Source organism: Lutjanus erythropterus, chromosome 16 (genome assembly GCF_056507025.1).
Source record: "Lutjanus erythropterus isolate fLutEry1 chromosome 16, fLutEry1.hap2, whole genome shotgun sequence".
Lineage (NCBI taxonomy): Eukaryota > Metazoa > Chordata > Actinopteri > Lutjaniformes > Lutjanidae > Lutjanus > Lutjanus erythropterus.
Genome location: NC_139332.1, coordinates 4,506,472 through 4,529,164, shown reverse-complemented (window position 1 = coordinate 4,529,164; position 22,693 = coordinate 4,506,472). Strand labels below are relative to the sequence as shown.

General features: G+C 38.9%; 1 protein-coding gene across 1 annotated transcript in view; it reads left to right on the top strand.

Annotated features, from left to right (window-relative positions):
• The window catches only part of septin7a (septin 7a), a 42,951-nt gene that overhangs the window by 9,322 nt on the left and 10,936 nt on the right, over nt 1–22,693 (top strand). Inside the window, exons 2-6 of the mRNA XM_084739789.1 lie at nt 3,009–3,115; nt 16,936–17,036; nt 17,137–17,271; nt 21,349–21,466; nt 22,496–22,588. Of these exons, the coding sequence (XP_084595915.1) occupies nt 3,009–3,115; nt 16,936–17,036; nt 17,137–17,271; nt 21,349–21,466; nt 22,496–22,588 (554 nt within the window). The remainder of the gene's footprint in view (nt 1–3,008; nt 3,116–16,935; nt 17,037–17,136; nt 17,272–21,348; nt 21,467–22,495; nt 22,589–22,693) is intronic.

The window sequence follows — 22,693 nt, the reverse complement described above, 5'->3', positions numbered from 1 at the left end:
AATCAACAAATGTCAGGCTTTTTGCTTGATAAAGTGATTATCAAAAATGGTCCTGATTATTTTTTTCTTGATTATCTATTCAAGGTTTAGTTCTGGCAAAACCCAGTGAGGAAAAGTCAAGATAAATTGCCAGCTCTAAAGTCAGCTGTTAATGTCAGTGTGCCTGGCCAACTATGCCTGTAGTCTATACACTGATCCTGTCGCATGTAATTAGGTGAGAAATGGGACCCTGCTACTTCTTAATAGAGTCCTGCATGCTAAATTTTAATTTTGATTTCTTTTTAATGATAGCGGTTATCCATACAGGGTTAGTAGTATACAGCTGTCTATATTTTATTAACACATTTAGACATTTTTGTTCAGAGATCTTATTTTGAAAATACACACTAATCTTCCTTCAGAGAGCAAAGTAACTGCTGTCTGTTATTCTTTCTCTTATGTTTCGACTTTCATCGCAGACCAGAAGACACTGATGTTGCCAGGCTACTTTAGCACAATTACTGAATTCTCTCTCTGTGTTTCATGATGTTGTTCTGGTTTGTTGATGTTAAGTGTGTTTATTGGACTTCTGTAATGTCTCACCAAGTGATAAGCTAACTGGCTAGCCCTGTATTACTGCAAACACACGTTAACCTAGTCACTGCAACTGTTGTTTAGTATTCGCACAGTCACACAGGGAGTATGCTGATCTCATTTTACAGTCTTTAAATGCTCCTAGGTGATGCTGCTGCCAGTGACAAGTCACAGATATGCAGTAAAGAGCTGAAATCCAACTGATAACTCTGTTATGACTGTCATGATTCTGAAAGGAGCCCTGTGTCACATTTTTAAGGAGTGAACTGATTATTCAGACCATCATCAAGTAACTGAAGTGATCCAGAGACAAGATGTGTCAAGATCTGTCGGATTCAGGCCAGACAATAACATTGATTAATTGATTGCAGTTCACAGCTGCGATTCACAATATCAGGGGAAAAAACAAAACTTTCTGTTTTTGCAAGTGGGAATGATAATTATCCATATAGATAGTTTTTGAGATCTCTTTAATATAATGGGATTAGATGACACTCAGCTTGTGTTGTTCAGAGTGCCAAAAAAATACTTTTGAAAAACTCAACAGCAATCTCTCTTTCCCAAAATCGTGACCCGGTTACTCAAGAGAATTCACAGACCTTGTTGTGAGCAGTTTTGTGTAGGAAATATTTTCTGCATCAACATGCAGAAGAAAGTGTGCATCTATTCATGGACGAGAGGCTTGTGCTCATGATGACAGTGTGGGATGCAAACATTAAAGCTAAGCTGAGCTAACATTAGCACTGAGCTAGTAGTTCCATTGAAAGCCATGTTGTCCCATTATATTGGTGAGAATGCAGACATTACAGTGAATAGCCTCAGAACTAGGGAACTTACTCCAAAACTATTTAGGTGGATAAGTAGCACTACAGGTAAGAAAAAAAATGTATTTTGGATTTGGGGGTGATCCGTCCCTTTAACAAAAATACCAGTTAAATTTTGTCTTAACACAAGTAGCCACACAAGAACCTTAACTAAATAAAAATTACATTACATTTGGCAAAATAATGATTTAGATAACAAATAGATAATTAGGTCCATTATTTGTCATTATACAATATAATTGCACAATGGAATGCAGTTGTAGCTTCTATATATGAATCTCAGACATTTTGATACTTTTATGGAGACAGTTCAGTTGATACTAACAAAGTATTGAGAGTTGATACTCAGTCCTACTTACTACTGTTGTAATTTGTTGTTGAAAGGACAGGTTAAAGTATTGTGTTGTTTGCCTTTAAGGGACAGTTCACCCCAAAATGAAAAACAGATATTTTTCCTCTGGTCTGTAGCGCTGTTTATCTATCTAGATTTTTTTGGTGTGAGTTGCAGAGTTTTGGTGATATTAGCTGTAGAGATGTCTGCCTTCTCTCTAATACAATAGAAGTAGTTGGCATTCAGCTTATGGTGCTCAAAGTACTAAAAAATACATTTGGAAAATTCAACAGCCTTGTTTGTTTCAAGAAATCATGAAGTGGTCGCTCAAGATAATCCACAGACTTGTTGTGAGCAGTTTTATGTAGGAACGACTTTCTTTCTGAAGTAGAACCTGACGAAACTACTTTAGAATCTGAGTACCGTTTCATCCCATTATATGGGAGAAAAGCCAGACATCTTTATGGCTGATATTTTCAAACTTTCCAGCTCTCACTAAAAAAGGCGAGGGGGAAAAGATCTATTTTTGATTTTGGGGTGAACTGTTCCTTTAATTTCTCTCTGTCTTAGAGCTAGAGTAAAATGTAATTGTAGCTTATAAGCCATAAGAAAATAAGTTGGATAAACAACTTTTCTTTCAAGCAATGTTAAAAATGTATCTCAAATGATCAAAGTCTATATTAAAATGAAAGAACTGACTTGCATGAGAAGATTAAACCATATGAAAACAAATTTTATGGAGTAATAGAGTGAATTAAAGTGTCAGTTGGCTGATTGCTTCTTGTGGCTCATATGTCTTGAGTACCGTGGAATGGAATCTGTGCTTTTGATTCCTGTTTTCACTCCTTTGTTTGAGCAAAAATCCACGATGACTGTGGTGGTTGGAAATCTTCCTTCCCCTCTCCTCCCTTCCCATGATTCTCTGATTAGATCCCTGAAATGCAGACAGGAAAAGAATTTGGGAGGACAGAACTTCCACCCTGTCTGTCTCCTCCTTCGTCTCGTGTTAACGCTTGCCTGTTTTTTTTTTTTTGTTTTTTTTTTAAAAAGAGGGGGTTAAATGGAGCCATTTCCTGTCCTGGAAAAAAAGTTGTGAATCTGAAACACGTAAAGAATGCCAAAGAGTAAAACATCAACAGTGGGGTTGATAAACATCTGGAGATTGTGTCATGTTGCGCCTCAGTCTGGCATGAAAAAGAGGATTAGAAAACAAGTATAGCGTGAAATGCATCTCTCGAGTTCACTCCCACCCACTCACTCTGGCTCTCTTTGTCTTTCAGGGGAATCTGGGCTGGGGAAGTCGACGCTGATCAACTCGCTCTTTCTGACAGACCTCTACTCCCCTGAATACCCGGGTCCTTCACATAGAATTAAAAAAACTGTACAGGTAATTTCTCTGTTTTTTCAGGAATAGTCCACACCTTTCTCCTCTTCAATTACAAGCACTGATAAATTGGTACTAGATTTACCCTCTTGGTATAATTTAGCTGATAATTGACTATTAATCTCATAAAGGGCTAAAGGTTTGTGTGTTAATTGAAACCGGATATGTAACCTTCACCCTGACACCAGCCAGTTCAAGTGTCAGAGCCTCAGGCTGCTATAACAGAGGTGTGCCCTCACCTTTGTTTCTTTTTTTCAGTGTCTCTCAGCATTGCAGCCATCACCTAAATATTTTCTGTGTGAGATCTTGTTTTGTGAGGCTGCTCCACCTCGCCGTTGCCACCTATCTGTTTGTTTTAGACAGTGAAACCGGTTCATCTGCTTTAACAGAGATAGTTCATTTGCCAAGGGCAGAGATGTTATAATTTCAAATTAGGCAATGTAATGAGATTGTTATTGGGTTCCACAGTTGTCAAACTTTCCTACATGAAGCTGTCTTATAAACGACTGCCTGCTTGCAAATTTTTATGCAATCATGATTTGCACTCTTGAAACTAAAGATCCATAAACTTTTGATGAGTTCATTTCAATGGAATTCCTCCAGCGACTCCTTTGGCAGTGAAAAAGAAATTCATCAAGCATAGTAACCATTTACAACCCAGGAATATTTGAGATTTAAATTAAAAAAAAAAAAAATGACATGTTTACAAAGCTAGAGATTTTCAAACATTTCCTGTGGTTTTAAAGGGTAACTGTTTTCCCATGATTTTGTGTCTAAGTGACTAATGGGAACAACAATTTTTTGAAAATGGTCCAGTAGGGAACTGCAGCCAGCAGAAGCAAAACTGAGCTTCATCAGAGTACGTTCTCTGTAAGAGCTTGTTTTTGCCACTGACACGCTCAGATTGTTATTCTTCTTATTGTTATTATAACATTATGGAAAGGATCCCTGCAGAGAGACCTTTTTATTGAAGAGTGAAAATGAGAAACCAGAAATAACCTGTTTATCTTTCTCACCAAACTACCCACACTCTTTTTTAAGGTTGTCAAAAGTATCAAATTATTGATACTTTTTCAATACTGTATGTTTAAAACATTAACATACAATAATACTTACATTAAATTGTAATGCAAAAATTCATTCCCAGTAATCATATCGCATAGTGCCATTTCATCAAAGAAATCGCAATATGACTTTTTCAACACATTGTGCTGACCTACATCTGTTAGTATTGAAAGTATTGATATTATTCTGTTCAGTCTTTATTGCCCCGCCTGAAATGTATGTAATAATAAAATAATATAATTTATATTTGTATACATCTCTAAGTATTCAAAGACCTCATGTTTCAACAATTACTCCCCATTTCGGTGTTAAATCTGCCACTGTTATCTCTGTAACTTGCATAAATGCAGTGCAAGAATGGAAAGCTTGGCAGGCTTAGCAACAGTAACTAAGGAGGGTGGGGCTTAGCAAAGGGTCAGTTCTGCCCTCTCAGAATCTCTTTTCTGTGGGCTGGAGTTTGGATGAAATGTACAACAGAGGACATGGAGTTTGTGCCGAGTAAATAATGTGAAGTGATGTGAAGAGGGCTTCATTATTGATTGTTACTTCCTGCATGTGTGCGGGCTCCTTCTGCTACTGTGTGAATGAAGGGGGTTGTGCTACAGCCACACTGCAGCATGTGAATCAGAAAAGCAGCACAAGCAGCAGTAGCAAGTGAGAGAGGAGGAGTATGTTTAGTTTGCCTTGAATCAGTGAACTCCTCATGACTGATCTGTACCAGTATACTGTCGTGCTGAAAGAGAAAGCTACTGTACAGTATGTGCATATAGTTGGAGTGAGGCACTTAGTGAATGAATGTGTCACATGTAAACATGTTAATGGAAAGACGTGCCTGGGCCCGCCATGACGGTTGAGAGTTTAGTCTAGCTGAGATGGCCAGTGGCTGTGCTTGATTGGATACGGACATCTCTGTAAACACAATGTATTTGTGTCTGTGCTGCTCCACAAGGATCGAGCGTAAACACTGGAAAATATTTCCAAAAAAGGGGTCTGTCTTTGTTTCTCTGAAAGAAGCGGCATCTCTCATAGCTGTTTACACATGGCTGGATTTAAAATCATAATCCTAAAGATTTCCATCATATAGATGCATGCACAATATGTGAACAAATTCCCTGCAATGCAATTAACCATGTGTTTAGTATTACTATGTCAGATGACATTGTTTATTGTCTTTTCCCCCCTACTTCTTCTCAGAGTCATAGCCCAGTCATATCTGAACCAACAGACATCACACACACTCCTGAAATCAACTCCTGGATTACTATTTCCAGTTATAGCTGTATCTACATTGTGGATAAATGTCAATAATTCTGCCTAGAATTCATATTAAAGTCAGTTCTTATAAGCTCAGGTCTTTCCTCATAATCACCACATTTAGATGTTTTGTTGGTCTGTACTTCACAGTGTAGATTGAACAGATTGTACAGAAATGTAAGCTAAAGGCGCAGCTAACTTATCTCCATGTTAACATTATACTTCCTGTTTACACAACCCAAAGCATGATGGGAACCCTGTTGAGAAAATACGTGTTTTTTTCACATTATCCGTGCTCATCAACATGATATCCCTGGAACACTGGCATTCTCCTCTATCCACTGGTTTCCAGACATTTCCTGTGGACTGTGGTTCTGTATAGAAAAATCCAAATAATTTCAAGTAGCACAAAACTTATCTTTCTTGTCTTATTTTTTAAAATCTGCTTTTAAATATGCATATAATACCACTGACATGTACTGTACCATAAGCTTGTAAGAGTGAAAAACAGAAAGTGAGCATGAAAACGGAACAAAAACGACCTTGTGGTGGGTTTTGTTTAACTGTGGTAAAAGCAGATACACCGGTTGCTCTTCTTCTGTTGCTTTTCTAACAGAGAAGCTGGTCAATCAACAATTTTGAATTCAAATTAATCAATTTAAACTTTTCAAAAGCATATATTGAGAAATCTTAAATTTAAGCTGCACATTGATTATCTGTGAATGCAGCTGTGCTATAATAATGTGAGCTCTGCTGCTTGCAGAGCCATGCCAGCAGTGCCCACATATACCAGGAAGCATTTGATCTTATGTATATCAGCACCCATTAGGTGAAAAATTTGCTTAACTAGCACGCCCCCTGGCTACTCAGAGGAGGACAATAGAAATCCAGGCTGAAATAGTCTTCTTCTTCTAGTCATCACTGGATGCAGAAGGAACAAGTTTGCAGTAGGAGAACTCAACTTTCTTGGACTATTTAGCAGCACTGAGGAATTTATTGCTACAACTCTAACTGATTGGCATTTAATGTTTGAGAAGAGTCCATACTGATCCCCATGTATTCAGACAAGTATTGGAAATGACTGATGGTTCCTAATCCAAAGATACAAAGTTTGCCTCAGAGCTACAGCTGCTTAATTTAATCAATCAGATTCAAGTGCTGTGCTGACTGGCACTGTGTTTCCTGTGTCTCAATGATAGCAGATCTTTTACACCTCATTAAAGTGCGTACCGTACAAAACCTCAGACAAACATATAACTTCCTGTGATGACAGACCGATAAAAGCAGGCACGCGCCTTAGTGTATGGTACACACTGCCCCACCCCCCCATTCCAAAACAAGAAGCTTCCTCTTAATATATGACAACAGCATGACTCTGCAATGACTGATTATTACTTCATGCAGGCCCTCGATGGATCCATGTGTCACAGACCTCCTCTGAAAGATTTGTCATCGTTTTGTGATGTGCTGGTTAAGAATGCTTGAGAACCATGATGTAATGCTTTAAAGATGGAATTTTGTACCGAGTTTAATCCTGTTTCTTGATTGGTGTGACCCAAGCACTGTCCTCTCTTTCAAAGAGTTATCCCAAGCTGAAAAGGATTGTTTGACTGACGCCATATAAAGTTTCAGTAGTTATGAACTAGTTTGAAGACTGTTGCACCTCTGACCACACCTTCCATCAAAAGCGGTATGCTGCAATGCTTAAGTATGTCAGTCACCCAGCACGTTTATCCAGGTCAGATGTCAGGCTGTGATTTGGACCTTTGAACAACAGGTTTATGCCTAACACTTTAAAATGTTTCCTTTTGTGCTTGACTTTAAAAGAGCTCAATAATTGTACTGACGCTGGTGGAGCACATGAAAACTTACTGAAATTGTTGGTGCAGGTACAATAGTGGTGCAGTGTTGCCATGTCACTGTCACAGCTCATGCCAACTGTACTGGTAGTTACTGGGTTTTCTCTGTGGAGTGTGACATTAACCATGGCCCGTGGCTACAAAAAGTTATTCTGTGCCCACCAAATATTCCATGCAGGTGGCTTTATTTCCATACTATGAGCCTTTGCCAACACAAGTTTACAGTTTACATCCTGATTCCTTCATTTTGATACTTTCAGTCTAACACTTTACAAAAACAGTGAACAATTCTTGTTGCTGGCTAGCTGCATATTAGTCTTGATATCAGAGGATAGGATATCTGGCTACCTTCAGATCATCTAGGGATTTATAAATGAAAAATAGTTGTCTGAAAAGCTGCAAACAAACCTGCACTCACATTTTTTCAAAGACGCCCTACCAGAAACAACGCTCTTCCCCAATTCTTTTCAGTGGTAACATGTGGCCACCTAAATATGAAGAGCCGCCCTAAAGACTATGGATTGGTTCTGCAGCACACTCTCTAATTGTTGCCACCCAATTTTAACAATGAAAGCTGGTAGACTGTCTTCAGTCTCTGTTGAGCGAAGCATTTAGAGACTGACTTGTGAACCTAGCTGCCAATATGTTGGGGCTACTGAGTGCAGGTTTGCTAAGCTTACTTGAACTATCCTGACAGAAGAACCAGAAACACAAAGGATGAACTATGAAGTACAAACTAGCAATGAAAAATTAGTCGTGAGTGGAAGCAAGAGTTGAAGCAGCTAGAATCTGACATGTCATTTAAAGACATAATGTCTCTTCAGAAACAATGCCTTCAGGAATCATCATATCATAATTAGTGAGACAAGTGAACAACACAAATGTTACAGTTAAGGAAGGCTGTGTTAAGTTGCATTAAATTGCCTTTTTGTATTGTTTTCACATGAGATTTTTATTTGGACCACCAAAAATGTACTTTGACTTTGTGGTCCATGGGGCCAGTGCTTAAAAATATTTGCATCTATCCCTATTCTGGGAAAAAGAGAATGTAGGTTCTGTTGCAATAAACGATATAAAATGGAATCATGACTAATAAAAGTAGTGGTAGTAATAAAGTGACTCGATTTATAATTTACAAACTCAAAAAAGCAGACTTAGTGTTAAGTTAGTCTTAAAAGACAATTAACAAGGTATTGTTTTGATCCCAAATTGTCATAAATTTTTTCTGATTGCTGTGAAAAAGCAACATATTTCTGTGGGATGGTGACTGGGACTTGTTGTATTGGACATTTTGAAGGATACTGTTATAAGCGTAGCATAGCTCCTTAGTGAAATAGGGCAGTGTGTAATGTATGTGTGGTGTGCAAGGTAGGGAAAGCAAACAAGCATCCGACTGCTACTGTGACAGTGCGGCTCTCAGCGGAAACTTAAATTCAGCAGAAAGTTGTTAATCTTGCAGTAAATGTACAGTTCAGGTTACAGCGTGTCAGTTTAATAACACTGCTGCTTCTCAGGACCAAGAAAACTCTTGTCAGTTGTTTCCTAACTGCTGGAAAAGTGAAGGGGTTAGCTCTGAAGTAAACAGAGCAGGAAAGGCTAACTTGAAGCCAATGCAAATGCATCTGGCTTTTTTCTTAAGTAGGAAAGGGTACCAGTCTCACTCCCAGGTCAAAACCCTCTGCAGTAGACATGGGTATTTACAGTTTCCACCTCTGAATAGCAGTGTTGTAAACATGACATCCGGATGTTCATGCTATTTATCCTTTTTTGGCAGAAGCACTGAAGGCTTGTTGCTTCTTTTGCTCCTTTTTTCATCCACACGTGTCACTTGACTCGGTTTTACTTGGTGCATCAGCCCAAAATCAACGGAGTTTTTAGCCATTTGAAAGTGTGCATTTAACTCATGAAGTGCTTGTATTTAGTCAAGCGGGTGAACTATCTATAAACATTTTACTTCCTATAAATTCTTCACAATAAAGGTCCCTCGTTATTCTGTTATCTAAAGCTTTTGTTATGAGGCCACAAAATCAGGAAATCAGGTTTAGAGCTGCAACTTCACATGACTCCTATTGGCTGAAAGCAAACAAAGACTGCTAATTTTGGTTTAAAAATGTATTTCAGAAGCTTTGTAATCTAGCATTGAACTGCCATATCCTTTTGAAGACGTGACAAAATAAAGACTACACTGAATGTCTTTTATCATAATGTATCCATTTTTCCATGTTGAAAGCAGCAGCAGTTGTTGTTGTTGTTAGCATGTTATTAGCCATCCACTGGCAATCCCATGATGCCATTAGTTGAGTGTTGACCAATCAGAGGCCGTGTTCCTGACTTGTCGTGTGTGCAGCTCTGATCTCAGAACGCATTATGCAGTCGAACATGAGATTGACCCTTCAAAATAAAATTAGATTGATTGAAAAATTTGATGATGGTAATGAGCTCAACCCTGTGGTGAGCATCACATGACCATGATAATGCAGTTATTGTCACAGTCCTAATAACCAGCTCAATTTAAGTTCCAGTTGATTGCAAAACAAATCACATTTTTCCTCTCCAGACATCTGTTTACAATAGCAAATGCTAATGCTTTCACAAGCTCATTATAGGCGCAATAACTGCCATGTTAAATCAAGCAGTAAAAGACATCAAAGTTGCAGGTGTGGCTGTGCCAAGAATGCTACCAGGAGCAATAGTGAATGTGTGAGGTGTGTGGTTTATACATCCTGAGCGTTCAATCTTTTGATGCCATTTTGCAGTGACGGTGCAGACGATGAGGGTTTGGCAGTTTCCTCAAATAGAGCGCACAGCTGCATAGTTTGACTCAAGCTTCCTTTTGTAGAGTGAAAGGTGATACTGCTGGTGTGAGGGAGCTCCGACAGGCTTCTCTCTCCTGTCCTCTGCCTGTAGTCGGGAATTAAAAGTGTTCAGTTTGGGCTAGTGTACAGTAGATGAGCTGCATGACGAGGATCTTCCCTTCACCTGTTCCTTGTGATCTACTACTTTGCTCTAAATCTCCTCTAATCCCTGGCAACACACTGAGGGGCTCTGTCTGCCCTCGTCCCACTGCTGCTTCCAATTTGTTTACCTGCCTGTTACGCCTCCTCAGCTCTTATTAAAAGTTTAAATGAGATTAGGCGATGTATGTGCATGTTTATGTTGGCTCCCGGACAGAATGTTTGAGGGTTCCTCGAGGTTTCCACTCCCAAAGGAGGAAATAGAGAGCTGAAGTATAGGCTGAAAATGAAATGTACTATATGTGTGTGTGTGTTGCTTGTTGTTTATCCTTGCAAGACCAAAGACAATAAATATAAAGGACAGAGCTCTTCTTTCTCTCTCCAAGAACCACAAACTAATTACATTTCAAATAATTGTGGCCACTTTTTTCCCAAGTCGTTCCAAAGAATGTGATTAAACCACGAGGAATGCTGTGTGTAATACAATCCAATTTATTATTTATAAAAAACAAAGAGAAAGATGATGTTGGAGGTGATAGGCCATGGCCGACGTCTCTGTTGTTCCTTGTTAATAAGGCTCGATGAGGCTGCAGAGCAGACGAGGACAGGCGCTTGGTGATTAGCCAGCAAACTGCCTCACACACTGAGCTCAGTCTTGTCCTGCCAATGCACAGACATGCCTCGCTTTTTTATATCAGACACTTGTTCCTGCTTCACTGCAATGGCAGGGATCAGAATAACAAGATAGTCTGATAAAGTCAGAATCCCATAAAGGGCAGGGTTTCTCTCTTATTCTCAGCAGACACTGTCACTTCATCTACATCAACAGCTGTTGCCAGTAACTGTAGTTTCAGCCCAGATGTTAATAATGACTCCAGTTTGTGTTGCTGTGCTTTAAACAGTGACTTGAAATCCAGGGTGTGATTTATTTGCAGAATATGGCAGCAATGGAATATAATGGAATGTAGAGGAAAGAAACTTAAGTTTTACAGGTTTCAGCGTTAATGTTTTTTTTTCACTTTCCACGTCAGAAATCTACTTGCCCAAAGTTGATTTTTATTTGCCCCTGCTGTTAGAGGTAATCAAATAACAACAAAGACTAAAGTTCATTGTCATGTTTAATCTATGGCTGCAACATCCATAAAATGTCAGGAAATAGTGAAAAATGTCCATCTGTCTGTTTTTTTGCTTTGTTTTTTTTTTTTTGTTTTTTTTTTTTTGTTTTTGTTTTTTGTCAGACTAAAATCCAAAGATATTCAGATCATAAACAGTAAAAATGAGAAATCTCTATATTGGGAGGCTGAAAAAATTTTTCTGCTATTTTTGAAAAAATGACGAATGATTAATTATCAAAATAGTTTTAATAGTTTCCTTCTTTTTTTATCACTTCCCCAACCGGGCAGCTGACTTGCCAGATTTTGCCAGATTTTGGTTAACACTTGTGACAGAGAGATGTGCTTGAGGCAGGATTTTTTACAGTTTAACAGTAAACTTTATTGTCCATATAAAATGCTGCCTGTAAGGCTAACAAACATGCATTATTTTCTGTTAAAAACAAAGTTTTCATGTGATGCATATCAGACAACATATATGCTGATACCAATATAGATCAATATATCTGTGACAGGCAAATATTGTCCCTATATATCAGCAATACTGATATATCAGTGAAGCTCTAGTGCAAGGGTCCACACTAGGTGAATAAAAATGGAAATGAATATCGTTGCCGTTATATGAATTGCAGGTGTATCGTACCATATACATTCACATTTTTGAAAAGTAAAAAAAAAGCTATTTTTTTGAAAATTTAGTAGGCAAACATTCTTGAAAATGTAATCCTTTTTACTTCTATGATTACATAGTGTATTGTTGATATAGAATAAGATAACATGACCAGCTTAGATTCAGCTCTTGTTTAGGTATGGGGACTTGAGCTGTCAGTGAAACTGCTCTGCATTCAGCCTTGAAACAGGATGCAGTGTCACAGGATGCAATAAATCTTGAGCAGAGAAATCACAAACTGAAACTCGCTTCCGTTACAATTTGGACTGTATCTGACGTGACTAAGTAAACGTGCAGACACTCACAGGACAGAAGTGCAGACGTTCACCCTGACCCCTTTACATTCACAGTATATTACTAATAAATTAGCTTGCATTCCTGTGAACCAGGAATGCAAGCTGTTAGTGGCTTCAGTCCTGATGTCTTGCATTACTGTCCTTGTGCGACATGCTGCAGCCTGGTGGTGTCGTTCCTTTTCCCATGAGCTCACCGTCTGTGGGTAGCCTGACTGGTTAATAGGCATGTCTGCGGATTGACTCATCCTGTTATGCAGTAGAGCAAGAGAAGAGACACGCTGCAGCGTTCTTTAGTGTTGTCCACTCAGCAGTCCTACATGTTTTACTTAAAGTGTGTTGTAATGCACCATGTCTGTCTTATCTTGGACACTGTAGCTGCATTCCAAATCACATACCGTTTCTTTTTACTGCTCATACTGCAGCTGCCCTTACAGAGTACATACTATTGCACGTAGTTTGAACACAATTGGGACATACTACTTAGTCATTTCAAGCCTTGAACTTTGTTCCTCTTGCTTATACATCACTCAGTTATTAGAATTGGGACAAAAATTTATTTTGAGGGGTTTTTGATTTTTACTGTCTTTGTGATTTAATGTTTTATTAAATGTATATTGAAAATCTGATTTTATGAGAGTTGACATGTTATGGTTGAGACACATCTGATAGAAATATTAATGAATTTATAAAAAAAAAATAGAAAGTTTACCTGTACTGAAGCAGTACTCCTGCCTTTTTTAAACCAGGAAGTGAGACAGGGGTCCTGAGGGTATAGCTAAACCTTTTAATGCCTGATTAAATTATGTTTTTTGTAAAAATCTGACAGAGGGGACAGAAAACAGAGACACATTTTGATAACAATAAATTTTAAAACAAAGATGATTATAATAGCACATTTTATACCTATGTCAACATATTCCACATATAAATCCCTAAAGAATAAATTTTATCCACAAATTTTAATTAGCATTGGTGTTAATTTTTTTGAATTTGTTTTTTGATATTTAAAAGAAAAGTATGTGAGTTGGAATACAGCTAATGAGCTGTTATCTGTCTGTGATCTCTCAGCGGCTCAGCTGATGTGATGAAACTTTGTGCAGAAGACTGTGGGTCAGAAGAGTCTGAAAAGCATGCTGGCTTGCATGCAGACTTATATGACTGGATGCAGTAGGACATCTTGGTATTTTTGGCATACTGCATTTGACATACCATGTATTGGGACATGCTAAATCTTTTATGGCATACTAAATAGTGTGCTAGTATGGGTACTGGAATGTTTTCACCCACTTGGTTACTCTGTAAGTGCAACATGTTCTTCACAAGAACAAGCATCATTCTTTCACAGTCACATGGTTCTGAAGGTATTTCAAATACTGCAGATTCTTCTTTTCCCGATGAGTCACTCAGACCCAGTGCGATCCAGCTGCTTTGCAGTAACTTCCATTTTCACACTAGTTTGTATATAAAAAAGTGATTTTTAAAAGCCTGTTTGTTGAACCTTGCCTCTCTGTGTGGTGGTCATTTGTTAGTGTCAGTCTGGTCAGCCCAGCCTCCCAGTAGCAGCTCAGCAGGTCAGAGGTCAGTTTAAAGACAGTCAGACTGTGATAGATTCCACTACATAGCAGATGCCGGTGTGTGGTGGGTGGGGGTCACAGGGGTAAGGGTCTGCTATAAAAGCTTTGCTATGGACTGTTGTGCTGCAACAATCTGTGACGGATTGAAGGAAAGGACAACAGTTTGAAAAAATGCTGAAGGACAAACAAACCTGCTGCCAACTAGGTTTAGAAAGAATAGATGTGGAGGCAAAACAACAGCAACAGCAACATGCTCAATGCTATCAGAGCATATTTTGTCTTGTCACAGCAGAGGAAACACAGGCGCAATAATAATACCAGTCCAGGACATTAGCATTGTCCACATGCAGACTAATGGCTTGTTTAGACATCTAAAAAGAACAGAGCTATCATTTATGTTATTAGTTACATCTCTGCCTATACATGCATGCATTCAAGGAGTGTTCCATATACAGTATCAAATCTGCTATCTTTGTATATAATTTTTGCATGTTGCAATATATATTGTCATTAAAAATGTAGCTCCTTCATTCTCTTCTAGCCACTACAGTTAGGGCTTTTATCAGCAGGGTGAGATACATACTGGGGGTTCTACTACATCCCTCATTTTTGCACTGGCTGACACTTCTTATTTATCAGTTCTAAGGTGTTTAATTTTCTGATAAATGACTTGGCTTTTTAATTGTCTTTTTATTTGTGAAGCTTTGATTGAAGATTTAATTCAGCTAACAGAAAATGTACCCACATTTGGCTCTTGCCAGGACTTAGTTTTGGACCCTGTGTGTGTCTGGGAGGGCGTGCGTCGGTGTTGGTGTGAATTACAGTGTTCAGTGGTCACTGACTGTCATTGCAATGGTTGATGGTATTGTCCATCGGCCCAATCCTAATTTAGATGATTTAGAGACTAGGCTCGGTTTATAAAAGCATCTTATGTTTTTCTGTCCACAGCGATTCCACCGACAAAATGAGATTATACTCGGCTTCTTGACTGATGACTGGAATCATTGTTTTTTTCAGGGCAGACCTAGCCTTTATGCATAGTGCCCGCTACACCCAAACAAAAAGTCTGGACAGACTTAAATAGTGTAGTCAGAGACTCTCAGCACCTTCTTGCTCTTTGCCTTGTTTGTCCTTGTTTGAGGAGGTTTGTGGTTCTGTGAGAACCTGGTGTTGCTGTGTAACCGACATGTGGTGTAGTGAAACTGCAGCCCAGCCCCAGTCTGTGAGCATACCGTGGGCATTCTGCGGTGCTACTTAAGTGTAAGGTATCGGCTCACTTAAGCTGAGGTTAAACTCAAATGTGGCTTCCCCTCAGGGAAACTGCTTTCTTGAGTTACTCTACAGCTCTACCACACTCACACTCATTTTTCTCTCAAGTCATCATCTTTATAAAGTGTTCAGACTTGGAGTGAAATCAAAGGTTATACATGGCACATGTATTTTAGGGAGTGTTGTAATGTCAGTGTTTGGCTGCAAGCTGCTGTGTGGACATGGCCTGACCTCAGTGATCTTTCTCATCATTCACTCACAGTCTCTGGAAGCTCCGAGTCTCTGATATGAGAGACTGGCAGACAAGGTCTGGTTCACATCTGCTGATTAAATCAAAGTTCATCTGCTGATCACGAGTTGCGCCTCGACCCCACGCTGATCAAAGCCAAGCCCTTCTGGCTTCTCTGATGTGTTCTGAGGCAGCTTTGTTCACCACATTCTCCATCTGTCCGATGCTCTGCACTGATCTTAGATTGGATGTTTGGTGGTTGTGAAATAGTTTTGGCTCACTGTGGTTAATTGGTTTGCAGAGCTTTTTTAGTTCTGGACTGTAGCCTCTGTGTCTGTACAAATACAGTACATTGAGTGAGTAAAGAAGAATCCAGTAGTGGTCAATAGCCATGCTTCCTGAGGAAACAGTATTTGACCTTTCATGTCCTTTTAGTTTGGTGTCTTGAGTCTGCAGGTTTAGTATTTTTTAAGACTCCCCACATTGCAACTTTAGTGTCCCCACAGGGCTCAACTGTGCAAATGGTAAAGAAGAATGGGACTATTAAACTGTTCTGATAATCAATTAATGGTTTAAGTCATTTTTCATGCAAAAATGGCAGAAAATGCTGTTTTCAGCTTCTCAAATGTGGAGATTCCTGCTTTTTTCCATTTGTTATAATATTGAACTCAATATTTTCTTGGTTTTGGACTGACAAACAAGACATTAAAAGACATATCTTGGACTTTGCAAAACTGATGGACAATTTTCACTATTTTCTGACATTTTATTGACGCTACAGCCCTAGATTTAACATGACAATCAATTTAAGTTTTTGTTGGTGTTTTATAACTGCTAATAAAGAAAACATTTTTTATGGCAGCAATAAAAATAAAAACTGACTTTGGACAAGTAGATTTCTGACCCACTTGACCCAAAAACATTAACACTGAACCCTGTTCCCTCACTCTGTGAGGCGTTCAAGTTATACATGATAACAAAAAAATTATGGTCTTGCTTTTGGAGCAAGAAGCAAATTGAAATTCCTTCAGTCCTGGTTTATAGAGACAGTTCACCAAAACTACATCTTAAAAGCTCAGCAGCATTGTCTCTGCAGAAATCTTCACCCAGTTATTCAACATAATTTGCAGACCTTGTTGTGAGCAGTTTGATTTGGGAACTATTTTCTCGCCACTTTTTGCCAACTTTTTCACTGCACAAAAGGAACTGTGCATCTACTCACAGAGGGGAGGCTTGTGTTTGTGAGTGCTTTGAACGTAAACATTAATGACATCCTACTCAGCTGAGTTGCAGCCTGTCATCCATGAGTAGATGTGCATTTCCTCCTGCACTGTGATACAGTTGGCAGCGGTAGTTCAGTAGAAAGAAAACAGTTTTTTTGATTTTGTGGAGAACTGTCACATTAAGCATAAATAGGCTGAGGGAATTGACTGTATTGTAACAGAATTCGGGGAAAGAAACAGTAATTAAACATACAAAATTATCATTTTGTATTCACTTGGAAATTTCCTGGCTAATTTGTGTCAACATTCTTTATTCAGGTGGAACAGTCTAAGGTCCTGATAAAGGAAGGAGGAGTGCAACTTCTGCTCACCATCGTTGACACCCCCGGCTTTGGTGATGCAGTGGACAATAGTAACTGGTGAGCTCTGCTAAATGTCATTGGTTAATACAAGTTGCTACAATACACTATAACTGTATCACTGTACCTGACATTGATGAAAACACTGTGTTGTCCTCAGCTGGCAGCCGGTCATCGACTATATTGACAGTAAGTTTGAGGATTACCTCAACGCAGAGTCCCGGGTCAACAGACGGCAGATGCCAGACAACAGAGTACAGTGTTGCCTGTACTTTATCGCCCCGTCCGGGCATGGGTAGGTACTGCAGGTATCCTGCTGATCATGGAACCTCTATAAAGTCATGAAATGTTTAAAAGTGTATTTCCAAAATGATTTTTTCTTTTAATTTTGCCATTTCCATCAACCTTTTAAAACACACTACTTCATAATACGCACAAATAAATGTTGATGGAAGCTCAGCTATTGAGATGTTCTCATATAGTTTGTAAAATCATGCAAACACCCTTGAATCAGACTGCATAACTTCCAGAAAGGTGTCTGTGGTCAGGAGTAAATGGTGTATTAACTGCCAGCCTGGCCAATTTACAGAGTGTTTCCCAGCAAGAAGGAAAAACCAATCAGAACTGAGACTGTTGATGACATGTGTTAAGTTATGCAGGATGCAGTGCTAAAGAAGCAGGAGGAAAGATTTGATTCTGGATATTGTTTGCAGTTGGTGGAAACTAGAACTAACCACTGAATTGATTTTCCTCTCAAAGCTGAAATCAGAATCAGATGTTTGGCCGTGTGTTGAACATACACAGCCAACTTGTTCAGGTGTTTGGATATTGTGATGGATAAGTCTTGAGAGCCAAAGTTTGGCTTCGCTCAGCTGAATTGCTTTTTGGTTTTAGCAATAAATAGTCATATGTAAGAGGATGCATGCACGGGGGAAAAGAAAATAGGGCCTAGGATGAATCCCTGTGGAACCCCACGGGAGAAACCAGCTATGGAGGTTGAGAAATTGATCAAATTGATGTAAAAGAACCTATCCGTTAGGTAAGAGGTCACTGACTTTCAGTAAGAGGCTGTTTGTGAGGAGGTTTTCCCCTCATTGTGGACCCTTGGGGAACTCATGGGAAGAAATAATGAACAGAGCTGCAGATTTCAGCTGTTGTGTTTCAGTGCTGCTCCCCTGCTGCCTCTTTCTCTGGCCAGCACTTAAGTAGTCCAAACCCAGCCTTCTCTGCCTGTGGCCTCCTACCAGGCTACCAGGCAGGAATAACATTGGTGTAATCTGTCCTGAGCTCGTTGACCTGGAGACCCCATTCCTCCCATCTGTGTCTTGGCTCTGGCCGCTGCCAAGCATGCACACACACACACTGCGGGCCTGGCTGTATTCACACACTGGGCCACACTGTGCCGCCTCCAACAAAAAGGTGCTTTTTTTTTTTTACTGCTGGCTCACAGTGACCCAGTATGGGTTACTGACCACAGCCTCTTCGGCTCTCTTGGCAAATGAAAAGCACCATATGGACCCATTCATTCTCGACACCTGCCCTGGAGCTGTGTGTGTGCATTTATTTGTAAGTGTGTCAGGGTTGCACTAATACATTAGACCAACATTGGTTAAGGGTTGTTGTTAATCCATCTCTTGGACCAATTTAAATTTGAAATAAATTATTTGTTTGCCACTGGGAGAACATGTTTGTGGAATTTGGTTGTATTTATTCACAGATTGTCAAATGTTTTCATGTCATTTATATTCACAAACAAATGTTTCATTTAGATGCAGGTGGAAATTCATGGCTAATTCACCACTGTAAACTAATGTATCCAGTGTTGGATAAAGCTGAAGTGTGAATGACACAGTAACCATCAACTTTTCTGGATCTGTGTGGTATACTCAGTGCTCTGACTGAAGGAATCAGGGTTCTCACTGGTGCTGAATATCCTTAAAAAATTTATTGAATTCTTCCTTGAATTTTAATTCCTTGCTTTCAAGGTTTGAAAAGTTCTTGAATTTTGGATAAAATGCTTGAAATTGTAATTGCATTACATTCATAATAAATTTCTAACTGACTGAAAAGTTTCCTATTTTGATAAGGAAATAAAATAAATCAAATATTGGCTCAGCCAGGTTGTGTATGTTCACAGACAGGACACATTTTGAAACATAAAACTTTGTTGTGCTTTCCTTTAATTTGGCACCCCTCTGTTATCACGAAACATAATTTTGGCTGTTTATAACATCTGATTAAATGTGAAATAATCATTTTGAGCTCATGTATCAGTATATAATTTACCTCAGCTGTTGAAAATACTTGAAAAGTGCTGTAATTTCCAAAAACTTTGGAAAACATGTAGGATCCCTGAGAAATGTAGACTCGCAGCTATGGGGAAAAGTGTGTAGCTACATGTGTACTGAACAGTTATAGACGGGCTGTTCTCACATGTCATTAGTCACATTAGGTTGAAGATTTTCCTCTGATTTCTCTCGCTGTCTTCATGGAATTTCTAGGACTTCTCACAGTAAATTAAACCTTTATGCGTTTAATATTAAAAACAGAACCAGGATAATAAATCACATTTATTCAAATTCTCTAATGTTATTTTGTGAATAATGTGGTCACATATTTTTAATGGAACATCACAGTAACAAACTTTCAGCATCTTTGAAATGGAAAAAAATACATTTGATCATCTTGTTTTCCAGCTTTCCTCTGACCAGGTGTTCATGTCTGGGTGGTTTCATGCTGTCATATGACCATCTTTATAGAGCTGACCTGAGGTTATCATGGCTGCGATCTATACAATGCAGCAATTCTGGCATCATATTGAGGTGGTTTGAGGAATGGGAGCATTGTTTGTGGAAATGTAGTTTACCCATTCTTGAGAAGTGAGACGGATCATGTCAAACATATTAAAGCGTATTTTTATTTTAAGCATTTAATCTATATAAAAAATATATAATTTATTAAATGTTTTGGTCTGATTTTTATTTTTTAATTTCTAAACTTGTCTGTCTGTCTGTCAGAAAACAGCCTTGTACCAGACAACAATTCACAACTTCTCACAATTTAAAAAATGTGTTAAAAGCCTTTAGAATTTGATATTACCAACACCTATGTACAAAAAATACAGAAACATGACAGACATAAAAAGGGTTAGCTATACCCTAAGGTCCCTGTCTCATTTCCTGGTTTAAAAAAATGCAGGAATACTGCATTTGTCATACGTTCAAATTCAAATTCATTGAGTAATATTTCTATCAGATGTGTCTCAACCATAACATGTCAACTCTGTAGCTCTTCTAAATCAAAGCTAAATAAGAATTATGATTTAAAAATGTATTTTGATTAACATTAAGAGAACTCTGAGACACTTTAAAGAATTAAATGGCTGCTCATTATGACGATGCTGTGAAATGGAAAAAAAGTAATGTCAGATTTTAGGTTTCAGGTTTAATAATAAAACATATTTTCCAGCATAATTGGGAAAAAAAAGAAAAGAAAACACTTAAAATGCAGCTTTGTCTCACCTTTCAAGCATGAGTGAACACTAAGGCAGTTGTCGGCAGTCAGTGCTCCACCTGTTGAATGCTGTTGCGTGATCCTCCCTGCTGCTCTAATTTGCAGTGGTTTCTGTGTTTCTAATGAAGCAGCTTTTTGCTGCAGATGAAAAGCTGATCCAGTTATATTACTGTAATAACTTGTGACCACTGTATACAATTGACCTGACGATTCCCTCATGTACACAGTTCTTGCAGGTTTGAAGCCTCTCATCTGTCTTCATCTTGTTACTGAGGAGCGGGATGTGTTCATTTTACAACCTAAGGGCTTCATACTGCACAGTATGTTGCTGCGGAAAATCAAACAGAATTGATTAAGAAAAACAATGCAGGAGGACTCAATTTGTTTTCCGTCTTCTCTTCATATATTTCAAAGTAAAAAATGTTCAGTTTGTCTTCAAGAATGCAGGTAAACGTGCAAACAAGTGCAAACTACAGTTACACCGATTAATTGAATAATAGTAACTATGAGTATCATCCCTCAGAAACCTTTTCAGTTAAACTCTTTTGTGACTAGTTTGAAGACTTCCACACACATATTTTGTCCAAAGAGCTGTATGTGCTGTACATGCCTGGTAGCAACACACACATGCAGTAGTAAGGCATTAAAAAGACATTTGAAAGAGGATTTTCCAAGTCCTAACAGACTGATTTACGATGCTGTCTGGTCCATCCAGATGTTCGGTTTGAGGTCATGACTTTGAGCCCTGCGTGTGACTGCAGCTCAGTGCCTCACCCAGCCCTACAGCTCCACTCACGTCAGAGCCGCTCGCTGAAACTCCAACCTTTAAACTGTCTCTTCTCTTTGCTTCTCCCCCCAGACTCAAACCTCTCGATATCGAGTTTATGAAGAGGCTGCACGAGAAGGTGAACATCATCCCCCTCGTCGCCAAAGCGGACACAATGACTCCCGAGGAGTGTCAACAGTTCAAAAAACAGGTGTGTGTCGCTTCTTACTGGAGGTATATGTTTCATGTCAAGCATGATGTGTTTAAATGCTGCTGTTGATCTGATCTGTACTCTGTTAATGTGGCTTGACGTTTCAATGACAGCTGTCCTTTCACTTCATAAGCACTGTAAATACCTGAGGTGGGCAGCTTGAATCACATGACTTATATCAGTCTTCAGTCACAAATGTGATGACTTGAGCCTTGCCTGACTAAAACTGATTAAAGACTTGGATTTTATACGACTTAACTTTTTTAAAGCAAATATTTGAATACTCTGGGCAGGCCGATGCTTTAGGTTGGTAGTGTCCCAAACATGGCAAAATAGGGCTGAACAATATGCAAAAAATTAAATTGCGATTATTTTGACAGATACTGTGATTGTGATATGAGTCTATACATGACTATACATTGTTTTTTTGAAGAAAATCCTGCATAGTGTGCTTTTAAATAACCTACTTTTTAATCTTTGGGCATGGGGGAAGTCTTTTCACGACAAAAGGCTTGAGTCCAATTAAAGTCACGAGTCATTAGTGTTAAAGCCCAAATCCAGTCTAAACTTGTCAAATTTGTGACTCATGTCTGATTGGAACCAATGTCAACAAATTTCAAATGATACCCAGGCCTGATAAAACCAAACAAAATCCAATTAATTAATTTAATTACACATGATAAGTCTCAGGATACAAGTCAAAATTTTCCACCAGGCTTGTCTTCACTTTGTGTTGTTTTGCTGTTTGCTTATCACAGTGTTTTATTTGAGGAAGCAGTGTACGTATAGCACACGATTGATGCACAGATGCTGCGTCAATGCGCTGATGCTGTCTGTGCATGTGTGTGTGCTGAATAAATAGGTATGTTCCTCCTCCTGTGTGTATTGACTAACCTCCAGTGTGACTGTTGATGCCTGTGGACCTGTGTGTCCCACATGCAGCTCACCCTACACCACCTCTCATGCCGTTTTTTCCATGCCCCCCCCCCCCCCACCCGCCTCTCCCTGTCTCCTCTCTACCGTGCGCAGATCATGAAAGAAATCCAAGAGCACAAAATCAAAATCTACGAGTTCCCAGAGACAGACGATGAGGAGGAGATGAAGATGGTCAGGAAAATCAAGGTCTGTTCTCCTAAAGCAGGCGTTCATGAAATGTTAAATACGACATTTTCTGTGGGTTTTAGTATCTTTTGATTTATGTCGTTCATACCATGTCTGTGTGTGTGT